Source organism: Aptenodytes patagonicus, chromosome 6, assembly GCF_965638725.1.
Source record: "Aptenodytes patagonicus chromosome 6, bAptPat1.pri.cur, whole genome shotgun sequence".
NCBI lineage: Eukaryota > Metazoa > Chordata > Aves > Sphenisciformes > Spheniscidae > Aptenodytes > Aptenodytes patagonicus.
In genome coordinates this window covers 11,482,603-11,495,134 of record NC_134954.1, presented here as the reverse complement: position 1 = coordinate 11,495,134, position 12,532 = coordinate 11,482,603, and the positions used below count along the sequence as shown (strand labels likewise).

The following is a 12,532-nucleotide window of genomic DNA, read 5'->3' as shown; positions in this document are numbered from 1 at the left end:
CCAATACCCAGCACAATGGGGCTGTTCCACAGTCTGAGCAGCCAGGATCTGTGGTGGTATAAGCAAAAAACATGAAATAATAGTAATAAAATAATGAGAAGTTAGAACGTGGCATCATGTGCAATATGAGCTCCTCTCCTCCCTTCCCCCTCTTCCTTCAGATTCTCAATATTTCAAATTTTTTATACAACAGAATACAGTAAATGAGGAGGTTTCAGAATAAAGTGTAGTAGCTGATGTTTCCTTTCAGCTGCTGAAGTGTTTCCCTGTGATCCAACTCAGTAATGATGGCATTTCCAGCAGTTTCAGCAGGGAAGCCTCTGTGGGCACCTCTGTATGTCCCCCCAAGGTAAGACCAACATGTGGCAGCCAGGCTAGGCTGAAGGAAGGTCACGGCCAAAGTCATGAACCTCTTTCATGCAAAAATAGAGGACTCCAGTCTCCCAGGCTTGCTGCCAACGTATCACCTTCTAGTTTTGCTGAAATGATCTTGAAAAAGGACCTAAAAAGGGCTGAAGGGGCAAAAGAAGAATGTTGAAATGGCATAGTTTCATCTTCATGCAGTTTAGTACTAATTTTGTCCTTTGTCTTTAAGCTGCCTTTTAAGTGCTGTTTGTCTCTGTGGGAAGCAAATGGGTCACGTTGTTCTATGTTTCTACTGTAATACGCTGCCTGCTATTTTTCTCTTAGATTATTTGTGTAATCTTTTTTGTGCAATCTGTTTGTTCTTGAGTCTTGCAAGCTTTGCCTTTGCTACTTCTTTCCCAATAAGCAGTGCAACTTGTTCTGTATTCACTCATGGGTATTCTGCACACAACGGACTGGGTTATTTCAACCAGTGTGAAAATATTAAAATGGGGAACATGTGTGGGCACTTAACTGTGGTGAATCCGAACACAAATACCTTTGCCGTTGGTAATTGGCACACAGGAAAAGCAGACCTTTGATTCGTTTTTATCAGACATAATGATAGAGACATTGTTTTTAGTGGGGTTTTTCTGGTTTTCTAAGGAAATGAGGCTTGTGCAATCGCACTGCCTGTGTGCATGTGCCTGTCTGTTTGTTAGTTCCTCCCTCACCAATAACCCGGGAAACTAATAGGCATTTTCAACCAAATTTGAGCGAGGTGCAGGAGTCGGGCAAAGAGACCTGGTTTTACGCAAGTCTTGCGAGTTCCCAGGTTGTACCAAAGTCTGCAGAAGGTGCAGCCTCTAACGGCCACATGACTGCAAGCCAGATCGGTTGTGTATTTGCCTGCATGCCTTTACGTGGATCGAGTCACCTAACTGTAAGCTCCCAAATTTGAATATTTTGGCTTACTTGCTTTTACCCTTCGGGAGAGTGAGTCAGTTGGGGGTGGTGCTAGGCACAGAGCTTGTGTTTTGATTCTCACTGGAATGGCCATGCCTCATGAAAAACATGGTTTGCTCCAGGCCACAGTATTACAATTTGCATATAAACTTATGAAAAAGGAAGCTTTCTTTAAGCTTTCATGTTCGAGAGTTTACAGGAGCATTTCTGTCTGTGTATATAATAGCAGAAGCTGGACTTCTCATAAATGTAAATGGGTTAAGTATGTCGCTGCCTGAATGGGAATCTTCTGTGGAAAAACCCAGAAAGAGGAAGGAAAGCCTAAGGAAATACCAACTTCAAGGGGAGAAGTTGGCCAAGACTTCTGTTGTGCTGCTTTTTGGTTTGTACCTGGCCACCAGCAGTGTAGTTGGGGAATGCCTCGGAGCCGTGCAGGAATGTAGCCTCAGGGCACCTTTGGGAGGCAGAGAAGATATCTTTATGCCCTTTGCTCAAAAAGAGGATGGAGGTACAAAGGCACCGAGTGATCTGCCAGAGATTACAAGAGTATATATTTGAGTTAGGTAACAGACCCAGGTCTCCTGACACAGGAAGTACAGCCAGAAGTATGGTCTACATATAGACAGCTTCTCCAGCAAATGGAGAGATGCCTGGGTCAAAGAGGAAGATAAATGTTGAAGTATACAAGAGCTGGCTAAATTATGAATGTGAGAAGAGGAGGAGGGGAAGAAAAGATTCCCACATGTTCTACTCAGATGTTAACAAAGAAAGCTGAGAGGTGTTTGCATAGACACTACATTATTCCATGTCCAAATGCCTCATAAAAATAATACCAGATCATCACAGAACGGCACACCAGGGAAAATAAATTCTTCAGCAGAATATTCCCTCTGGAAAAACACTGTGTAAAGTAATACACTAATGGCTTTCAATTTCATGTTTTATATAGAGAGATATTAACTGCTCCCCAGACGTCTCTTCTTATTACAGCCCAGCTACACGAGCAGTTTGGAGAAGGCTCTGGAGCACGCTCGGTCTTGTCCGCACACAGGACCAAGCACTGCTCTCCTGTTGTACGTGCAAATCCTGTGGTGTATACAGTAGGTTTCTTCTGCCTCCTTCCCAGAGCAGTACTGCAGCCGTGTTTCTCTCCAGTGGGAATTTTTTTTTTTCTTCTTCCTAGTCCTCATGGTTTTTTCCATTCTTCCCCCGTGCTCTGTAGCCTCACCGCCATGCTGGGAACCCTGCATTCCTTCTCTGCTTGTAAAAAAGGAGTCCTCACAAGAAGCGTTACAGTGGAGTGATTAAAGCACAACACTGTCAATCAAAATGCTAATAACAAATGCTAGAGAAAGTTAAGTGTAAAAACAACATTATTAATTCCTTTTTGGGGGGGTTCCAGGCTTGTCTGGATTTATCTGGTGACTTCTCTCGCCACATTGCTCAGACTGGGAGCTGTTTGAGTCAGGAACTGTCTGTCCTGTATAATGCCAACTATGGTTATGCCGTTGTAGCAAATCAGAATAAACTGGGTTCTTTTCCAAGCTTTCCTAATATATCTCAAATGTGTATATATATCATCCTGCCGCATCCTGAGGGATCCAAAAGTAGCTTACATGCTTTGTTCCCTGGATGTAGCCTATTGGAGTCTGGGACAGGCAGGGAAGAGGTCATGAGTGTGGGGACATTGATGTTGCACTGCGCAAGGACAGCAGCCCTGCTGTTGGGATGACAAGGCATGTCCAAGTCGTTTTAGGAAGTTTTGCAGTATTTGTTTGAAAAGGCCAATAAACACAGACCGTGGTATGAGAGAACATCATATCGTTGCTGGATTATTTAATTATTATTAGGGACATATTATTTGTATACACATTTATAAGTAATTCTGTTCTGAAGTCAGTCTGCCTTCCTGCTTGCACCTCAGCTCTCGCTTCCCTTTCTCTCCTTCCAACCGTCAGCAACCACACCACTCCACCCACAGAACCTTGAAGGAGAAGTGCAGGGTCCCAAGACTGGGGACACCACAGTTATTCTCAAACTGGAGAATACCATTTTGAGTGGGACAAAGCCCCAGACCATAGTTGCTCTGTTGCCTTCAGTGGGGCTCTCCTGCGTAGGGTGGCTGAGGTTGTCCTAAATACCTTCCATGACTCTGTGCATGAATTATTTTCAACACTGATTGCTGGGTAAGGACATCAGACCTGCATGGGATAGTCTAGAACTCGAATGGCAGAGGGAAATTGCAAAGGTGTGCCTTCCACCCACCCTCTTCCATCATCTCTGCACCATAATCTTCACTAGGAAAATGTCTTTCCCATGATCTAAGAAACCCTCTTTCTCTCTCTCTGAAATCCTGTCTTCACTTTAAATCTACCTGCTACATAACATTTTCAACAACAATCTGAACAAGGCAGCAAGCCTTTTGTACATGTGTGTGTGTGTGTGTACAGATTTTTTGTGTGTTATGTATTTATATGTGGCATTAGGGACCTTTTTCAGAAACAGCCAGAGCTCTCAGGGCTTGTCTTTACTTAGAGTCCTTACTAGCAGCTTCTGATACACCTTTCTTGAAGTATGGTAAGAGTAAAGTATCCACACATCAGTTTCTTGAGGAATAGTTTCTGTGCTTTAAATAGACACAATATCTTAATCCATATTAATCTTCAAACAGAAAAAAAGTCATTTTTCCATGTAAGAGATGATATTGCACTCTTTGTAATCACTCAGTCTTTAGCTATTACTTTTTATTTAAAATATCAACTAGCTCAGCATCAGCATGTTAGCAAGAGCGTGAGGATTGATACTGCTATACTGGCAAAAGCGTAAAAAGTTAAATCCTTTTGCCAGTATAATTGGCTCCATTGAGAGAATTGGTTTAAGCTGTACAAGCAAAAACTACTCTTTAAATGGTAACAATTGCACTGCCACCAGGCAGCTTTATGAGGCATCCTACCACAAAATCCTTTCATGTGGAGGCAAGGCTTTAGGCACAGGTTTATCCCATCTAACTGAGGAGCTGAGGATGACTATATAGCTGGGCTAGATGATAGTTGAATGGTTTGCATCTGGGGCTTAGACTCCTTATGATAATCACTGGCTAGCAGCAGTAGAATTGGTATCAGTGCAGTCTTGGGAGCCAGTTTCAAGCCTTTCTACATCTTTTCAGATGGGCCAGCACCAGAGTGCCTTCCAGTGGCACTAGATCTTTGCCAGTAGTGGCACAAATTGCTCTTCTGTTGACTGAGCTGCTGTGTCCCCCTTACTTGCTATGCAGTACAGGCATGCATGAGGACCTTCTCTGCAGTTGAGACCAGGAGCTTGCTTTGACTTATGTCCTTTCCCTTTGGTGACAGGCCGCTGTGCCCGCTGTGGGGAGAATGTTGTTGGGGAAGGCACTGGCTGCACGGCCATGGACCAGGTCTTCCATGTGGAGTGCTTCACCTGCATGATGTGCAACAACAAGCTGAGGGGACAGCCTTTCTACGCAGTGGAGAAGAAAGCCTACTGTGAACCCTGCTATATTGTAAGTACCCATTCTTATTTGCACCCTGATTGTAATGCATAGACATTGGAAACATTGATTTCTTTCATTGCTGTACAGTTGCCTTACAGTTAAAACCTGACGATCCCATGGCAGTACTGTGGGCACCAGTTTTTCCATGGTCTTCAGAACTCTGATCTTTTCAGCTTCCTGGGTGAATTTCATTTCCTGGTCTAACCTATCTCTGAAGTGAAGTGGCCAAAGCAGGGGAAAGAGGTGCATTTTGTGATTATTTCAGCTCTGTAAGGAGCAGACTATGCAGTGATTTTTAAGAGGTAGTGTTGCTCTCAGAAGCTTTCTGTGTTGAGAAACGTTACCAAAATGCTTACAGACTGTGGTGCCTACTAAGATTAAGGAGGTGGGATGCAAGATAGCACTAAAACTCCTAAAATCAAGACCTTTGCATTGCTTGATAGAAGTCCTTCTACTGAACTAAGGGTCTTTGGATTGGATATCTTTTGAAGCTTACCTTAACCTAAAACTTCATTTCATGCTTCCAACAAGCTCTTAAGGCAAACAATTAACAGTTGCTCTGGGGAGCTGCACCTTTTAAGAGGCTCCCATAAGAGCTAGTTGGAACCAGTTGCACAGTTGCAAATTAAAGAAACATCACATAACATGCCTGAGGCGTCACCTTGCTGTGACCTTAGCATACAGTATATAGGGATAATCCTTGTAATTTAGAATAGTAAAAGCACCAAAACGTTCTTAAAGCGTTGATAGGTCTTTCTCTAAACCTCCAATTCAGAGTTCTTTTTATAAACGCTGGACCTGAGACCCTTCCAGAATTAGATTTGCACTTCTGAAAGTAAAAATTGATGCTTTTCTTGACATTTCTGGCATTCCAATAATAATTAAAGCGATAATATGTATTTCTGAAAGTGCCACTAATATCCCATTATTCCTTCTGTTTCTGCAGAGCCTTTGCAGTGGGATTATTGCTGAAATATTGAATATAAAAAGGGAGGATTCTGTCTTATTTACAATGGCAGTGATATATGGGTCTTGTTAATTGGCTTTTAAAAACTAAATGAACTTTTGATGGAATATGTATGTTTTAAACAGTTTCCATTTTTGTTTGCACTAAAATGATTGTACCATAAAAAATTTAAGGTTAATTTTGTGGCAAGTTTGACCATGTGCAAAGCGCTGCAGACTTTAGGAAGGTATATTCATAATATGATTGGAGCAACTTTATGTAACTGGAATTAAACATTTCATTGACTTCAGGCTGGAATTGACTTCATCTGCTTGAAGATTGATACTTTCTTTTCCTCTTTTTTTAAATCAAGCACGCATTCTTCACCACTCATCTGCTTTAGTTTGGGAAAACATCTGCATTAGCCACTGTAGTAATGGTTTAAGATTATTTAATCCCATTACTTATACACTTCATTAGCCTGAGTGAATTGTTGGCAAGGGTTCAGTAAACTTCCTACATTGGGAGATAAAAGGATAAAAAAGGAAAGGGAGAAGGATTCTGTTCCTCGTTTTCTTTCAAATTTATCTATCTATTTAAGGGATAAAGGAATGATAATTGCCTGGTTGCATCTGTGTTTGTACGTTCTGTGATACGGCTTTGCAGCTGAGTACAGAGGAAAGAGTAAACGTTTAATAGCTTTCTTTTATATAACCAGAAGGGGCCTTTAAATGTTTATCCATGCAGTCCACAAAAACCTGGTTATGGACTTAACCCAAAACACGTCTGGATCCATCTGCTGCTGCACATGCAGGAGAAAGGATGGCGATGCTGGTGGGGCTACGTATGTGTAGCTGGACAGCTGGTACCACAAGTGGGAAATGGAAAGCAGGAATCTGGCAATCTGATGCAGCAAAGGAAAAAAAAAAAAACAAACCAAAACACCCAAACACACATTAAACTCCTAAATGTGGAAGAAAGAAGTATTGGAAGCCTAAGTCTCGATACCCTTCAGAAAGCTCAGGACTCTGCTGTGCCGAAAGCCAGATTTACAAGGGATCTAGGCACCTGCCATGCTATTGGCTTTAGGCCTGAGGAATTTGTGTTGTAGAGCGTATGTCTCATTGATTTTTTTTCAATGAAATGAGGTCTGCATTGGCTTCAGTAGGATGATGAGTGCCGAAGTACACTGAGAGCCTGAGCTAGGCTTATAAGTTGTTCTTGCAAATGGATTGGGGGCCCTTAAATTGCTGAGGCACAATCTGAATGTTTTTGCCTTCAGATGTGTGATGTGGTCATACTGAAGTCAATGAGAGTTAATGACCTGCCTAAAATCTAGCCTGTGCTTAAGGATTTTGCTGAATTGTGGCCTCTGATTTTTTTTTTTGGAGCTTTCCCAAGTCCCATTATCAGAAAATAACTCAGACACTTGGAGCCCTAGTTCTGTAGGAAATCAATGGGACTGAAGAACCCAGACTCAGATTCCTGTGGACCTGAATTCCCATGAAAGGTGGAGCCTGTGTGACTAGGCTAAGATTGCACAGCTAATCCATGGCTGTGGCCAGCAGAGAAAACAGGATTCTCAGCTGGTATAAATTTGAATAATTCAATGAAGCTTGTTTACTGGTCTACCTAATTCACACTGATTTCTAGCACACATCCCCATTTCCCCAAGTCCAAAACTCTTGACCTATTATGCAAGCCATTAGGCCAAGCTGCTTCGTTTATATAAAGAAAATTAGCTGTAATATTTGCCTGGTTGTGATATATAAATTCATTAATTCTTTGATTTTTTTAATAATTCCCTTGTGTGACTTGTGGCTGTAGTCCATAAAAACTATGCGCAAAAATAAAAATACACATTTTTCAACAGTTAGAATTGGCTAATCTTCTCAGTTTATTATGTGACTTTTCTTAGTTGTGGTGGAGTGAAGCCATAATTAAGATTACTGTGAAGAGCTGTATTTAATTACTTGTTAGTCAATACCAAGCCTAAATAGCCTGCAGAAGGGCTGTTTTTTTGTTTTTGTTTCTGGTTTTATTTATCACTGACCCAGTTAAGATGAAATTCCCCAAAAGTCTGAATTAACATGTAAGGAGATCAATCACCTGTTTAAAAAAATATTTTTCCTAATGGAAATTTGAGTACCGGAGTTAATTTCTTTCACACAAAAATCCCCCCACCCAAAAGCCAGTCACTATCATTTCCTGTTACATCTTACGATTGCAGAGAGTTCTGTTACCAATGTGTGTGCTGGTTTTGCTTTGCATCCAAGGATTCTTTCATTATTAATGTTATTTATAAAAGAGTACCAGTCTTCTCCATTAAGACACTTCTGCTGAACTAAAAGCAACTGTAAAAAATAAAGTGTAAATAGGAGACAGATGTCTCCTAGTCATTACGACAGTCAAGTAACATCTGAAATATCACGATAGGGTTTCCAGTGTAACCAGCGTATTGCTGTACATGTGATGAATGCTGTGTCTGCAGTATGTTATCAGTATACTTCTCCCCTCCCTTACAGGGCAAATTACTGACAAAAAAACATTTGGTTTGCTTCCTCTAAGTAGTGGAAGAGATTTTAGCACTTGGGCTCAGTGCAGAGAAAAGGTTAAGAGTAGTATCAGTGGAACCATTGTTATAAAAGATTGAAGAGCAACATGTTAGAGCAGTGCCAGCTGTCTGCTTTCCAAATGCCATATTATCATAAGGACTGAACGCAAGGTTAACCAGACACACCGGTTTGGCAAGAGTGATGCTGCTGTTTTGTGAATGGGATGTTCTTTGATGTCCTGATGACTTTCTCTGGGACGTAGAAATTTTCCTCCATTCTTTACTCCCTTTCCTGGCAGTCTGGTGGTTGGCAGTTGGAGATAAACTCGCTGAGGCTGAGGGCTGAGAGGTGCTGAGCACCTGCAGTTAGCACAGAAAGCAGCAAGATCTTGCAGATGCTCCTGGCCCCTGAGCGTTTCTTCTGTTGTGTCCAAGCTGATGTGACCCACCATTGGGCGCTAAGGGAAGGACCATGGTGTGATGGGGAAGGGGATGAGAAAGCAGAAATAACTAACCAAGCAAAGCAGAAATAGCCAGGGTCAGATGAAAGAGTTCAGAGAAGTGGTAGGCTAGAAATGATGAGGAATTGAAGGAGAGGTAAGAAACTGTCTCATGTCTGTCTCTCTAGCTAGAGTCGGGGAAGATGGTGGGTATGCTCCGCAGTACCCTATGGATATCCAGGAATTGACGTTTCCTGTTCTGCTTTGCACTGCAAGATATTAAGGACATGACCTTAAACCCTACCCCAAAGACCCCTTTGGATTTTGCAGGGTGAGGTTCATCTTTCCATAGTACTAAAGCTGTGGAAGTGCTTGAACGGGGGAAGAATTGTGCATGAAGTCATGCCCTGATCACTGCTGTTCCCCAGCTTTAAACTCGGGATTGTAGTGCTCCGCTTTTTTTCCCCCGATTATTTGTTTTGTGAGGAAAAAAAACACAACCATATCTTCAAGGTTTCTCTCTCTTACTAGCTTCTAATTTTCTGGCCTATCAAAAGCTGTAGTTCAGTAGGAGAAGATAGCTCAGACCAGAACACAAAAGAAATGCTGATGTTTTAGGAAATGGTACGACTAGAGCCACTGGTGCCACGGAGCATCCTGGGAAAGCTTAAATTTGCAGATCATTCTGAAATGTCAGTGTTAACTCAGTTTGTGCTCATTGAAATCTCTGGTAAAACTGCTATCGGCTTCAGCGTGACTGGTATTGTAAACCTCACCGTGTGTGCACATGTGAGTGTGGTTGTTTGAAAGCTGTGCAAGAGCAGCTACCTCCAGCACATACGGTTTAAAGTGTAAGGTTGATCCCTGCAGTAAAATTACATCTATTCTTAAAAATAATTCTGCAATTTGTAAGCGGAGATTACAGCACTAATTTAGCAACCATGTAACAATTTAAATTGGACCAGAAAAGAGAAACTATAATTTAAAGATTTTTTTTATGATACAAGTTTTCTTCTTTTTAAAGTAAAAAGCCCTTTATTCTTGTTTTTATCAAGCAACGTATTGAATTTGAGAGTAATTTATGGAAAGTGCTGCCAGCATGGTATTGCGAGTGCTCCACAATTTGAATTTAAACTGCTCAATGGGATCATTAAGACTATTATGCCTGCTTTCCAAAGAGTTTGAATTCAAAATGACAACTGGAACAAAAATATAAAATAAACTAAAGAGAAGTCACGCCCTCTTTACGTGGTGGAATTTTTCTGCCCTCAAAATATTTCATTGAGATCAATGCTCTTCTTCAGTCCTCTCCTAGAAAAACGCTGGTGTTGCTAGTTTTAGTTCGGTGCTCCTGTGTGAGTCATCAGCAGCAGGGAGCTGAACCTGTGACCCGTGGATCTAAAAGCATTAAGTCTCGGCTGCCGTAGCAGAGAGATGCAGCTTGGCCGCACCAGGCGGCAGCGGGCTCCTGCCCTGGATATTTCTTACCCACAACAGAAGAGGTCCATGGGCATAGCAGACAAAACAGGTCCAGAGTTTTGGTTTGCTTACAGGCATGTTTTAATCCTCTTGATTATTAACTTTGATAATTTTGCTAGTCTAGGCCCGATTGGTAACTTCTTTGGAAAAAAAAATCATGGCAAGGGAAGACTGTCATTCCTGGTAAACTGATCATTCGTAAGACTGAAAAATGAATAAATCCCTTAAGAGTGTAACAGCCCTTTCTATTAATACCACCCAGCAACAGTTGATATAAAAAATACAGATGGAAGCTGGGGGGGGAGTGGCGGCCATAAGCTCAGCGCTACTACTTTGAGTGGTAAATGGTCTTGTGCAATCAGGGCATAAAACAGAGGAGGATGAGGTGCTATTGCATAAGCTGCATCTGGAGCTTCCAGGAGTCCAAGTCTAGGAGGTACAAAAGCGTGTGTGTGAGAGAATGTCAGTGAAGCAGCTTCTGTCAGAACTGGGATGGATGCTGAACTTAGCTGACCCTTTGAAGCCTGCATCTATTTTTTCAGTGGCCTACCAGCTGTTATAGGGGGTGGGTCATGCCTCTTATTTTGTCACTAGACAGGAGGAAAAGGTTCCTTTGCGGGGGGAGAGGGGGCAGGGGTCAATAACCTCCTTTCTAAACTGGAGTTATAAAGAAAGGGGAGAAAGCATACCATGAGAGGAACTCCTCTGTGGAGACTCAGAGGCTCGTATCAAAGAGGATGGGGCCAATTCATCTCACTGTCCAACGAGGACAGGACAAAAGTCTACAAACCAAGGCTGTAAGAGGAAAAATTCCTCATGCTCTTAGAAGACATGAGAGCATGAGCCCTGCCAAGAGTTGCACTGGGCTCACCTTGGTGGAGGATTCTGAGTGAGACCACACACTTGTCTGCTGAGGGTTGCTTAGAGGATGAAATTATCCTTTTCTCAGTGCAGCAGGATATGCTTGGCTAACTGGTCCAAATCACTTGATGGGATTAAAGGTGTAGTGCACCCTATTTTCAGCCTACAGTTGCTGTTTGCCTTCATGGTGTTGACCTGCGAATGCAGCTGATTGATGTTGAAGTAGATAGTGAGAGGATCAGGCCACAGCTTGGTATAATTGACTTTCCAGAAAGCTGAGCGGAATGTGGCTTTAGAGGAAGACCAGCCACGGATTCTGGAGGTAAAGCAACTTGATGCAACCAATGATAGCAGTGTTATGAGGGGGATATTTTTGGAAAAGTCACTGTAGTGCTGGACAGCATCTTAATAGATACATCTGTGTTGGAAGATTGAGCATAAAGTGCTGACTAACTAGTTCAGTGATGTCTTGGTAGCTCAAAGTTTTGCTAGGGATGTATGGATCATTTCCTGCTCCTCTCCATGGTCCATCTTTAAGAATGTGTCCTTATTACGTGAAGACTCTTCCTCCACACCTGGGCTTGCTTGAGACTTTTGTGATGGCTTGGTAGAATCCAGACCTTTCCTCCTGCATGTGTTGGCAGACATAACAACTTGAATTGCCTTCTTGTCTCTGTCTTGTGCTTTTATAATTAGAGGCATTTTTCATATTTGATTATATGAACTAAGCACTGATTTGACATGTATAATCTAGAAAAACTATACCATGGGAAACTTTGTGGAGGGAGTTCTTAGTGTAACTGAAATAAGATGATATTGTGAAGGACCAGCTGCTGCCATTCAGTGAATTTCTCGCCTCACAGGGTGAATTTCACTGACCAACTGTATATTCTTACAAAGAAAATAGTCTCCCTTTCTGCAGGACCAGTGGGATTTTATGGCTTCTGGCTATACATCTGCGTATGGATCATACTATATTAGAGGGGATGGTGAAGTCATTTAGCAATGACTTAAGTTGTGTGTTCAGATTTCCCTTTAGAAGGTAGCCCAACTCTTGTCTGCCTTTGAAAGCTAGCAGAAACAGCTTATAAGGAAAGAATAAAGTCTTATGCACCAGCGTCTTTGTAGTAGTGGGAAAGTCTTCCTCATTTGCGGTCAAGTGTAGATGGGTATTAGATGGCAAGCCACATCCAGTGTTCGTAGCATTCATCTCTGCTTTTCTTTCAATTGTACTTCACCTTCTCAGCAAGCTATTTGCTGCTTTCACCCTTTGCTACCTGAGTAGTATCTAGAGATCCCACTGTAATAAACTCTCATTGTGGTGTGTCGGTGAATGACAGGTGATAGCCTCTGCCTCTAAAAACCTTCCTGGTAAACAGCAGCAAGTGGGGGGGAAAGGCAGTGGCATTGCCTCCATATTGCAGATG

General features: G+C 42.1%; 1 protein-coding gene across 8 annotated transcripts in view; it reads left to right on the top strand.

Moving 5' to 3' along the window:
- Positions 1 to 12,532, top strand: part of LPP (LIM domain containing preferred translocation partner in lipoma) — a 352,635-nt gene that overhangs the window by 288,609 nt on the left and 51,494 nt on the right. For all 8 annotated transcript variants that reach the window (XM_076341104.1, XM_076341110.1, XM_076341109.1 and 5 more), the window contains one exon: positions 4,665 to 4,834. In XM_076341104.1, the coding sequence (XP_076197219.1) occupies positions 4,665 to 4,834 (170 nt within the window). The remainder of the gene's footprint in view (positions 1 to 4,664; positions 4,835 to 12,532) is intronic.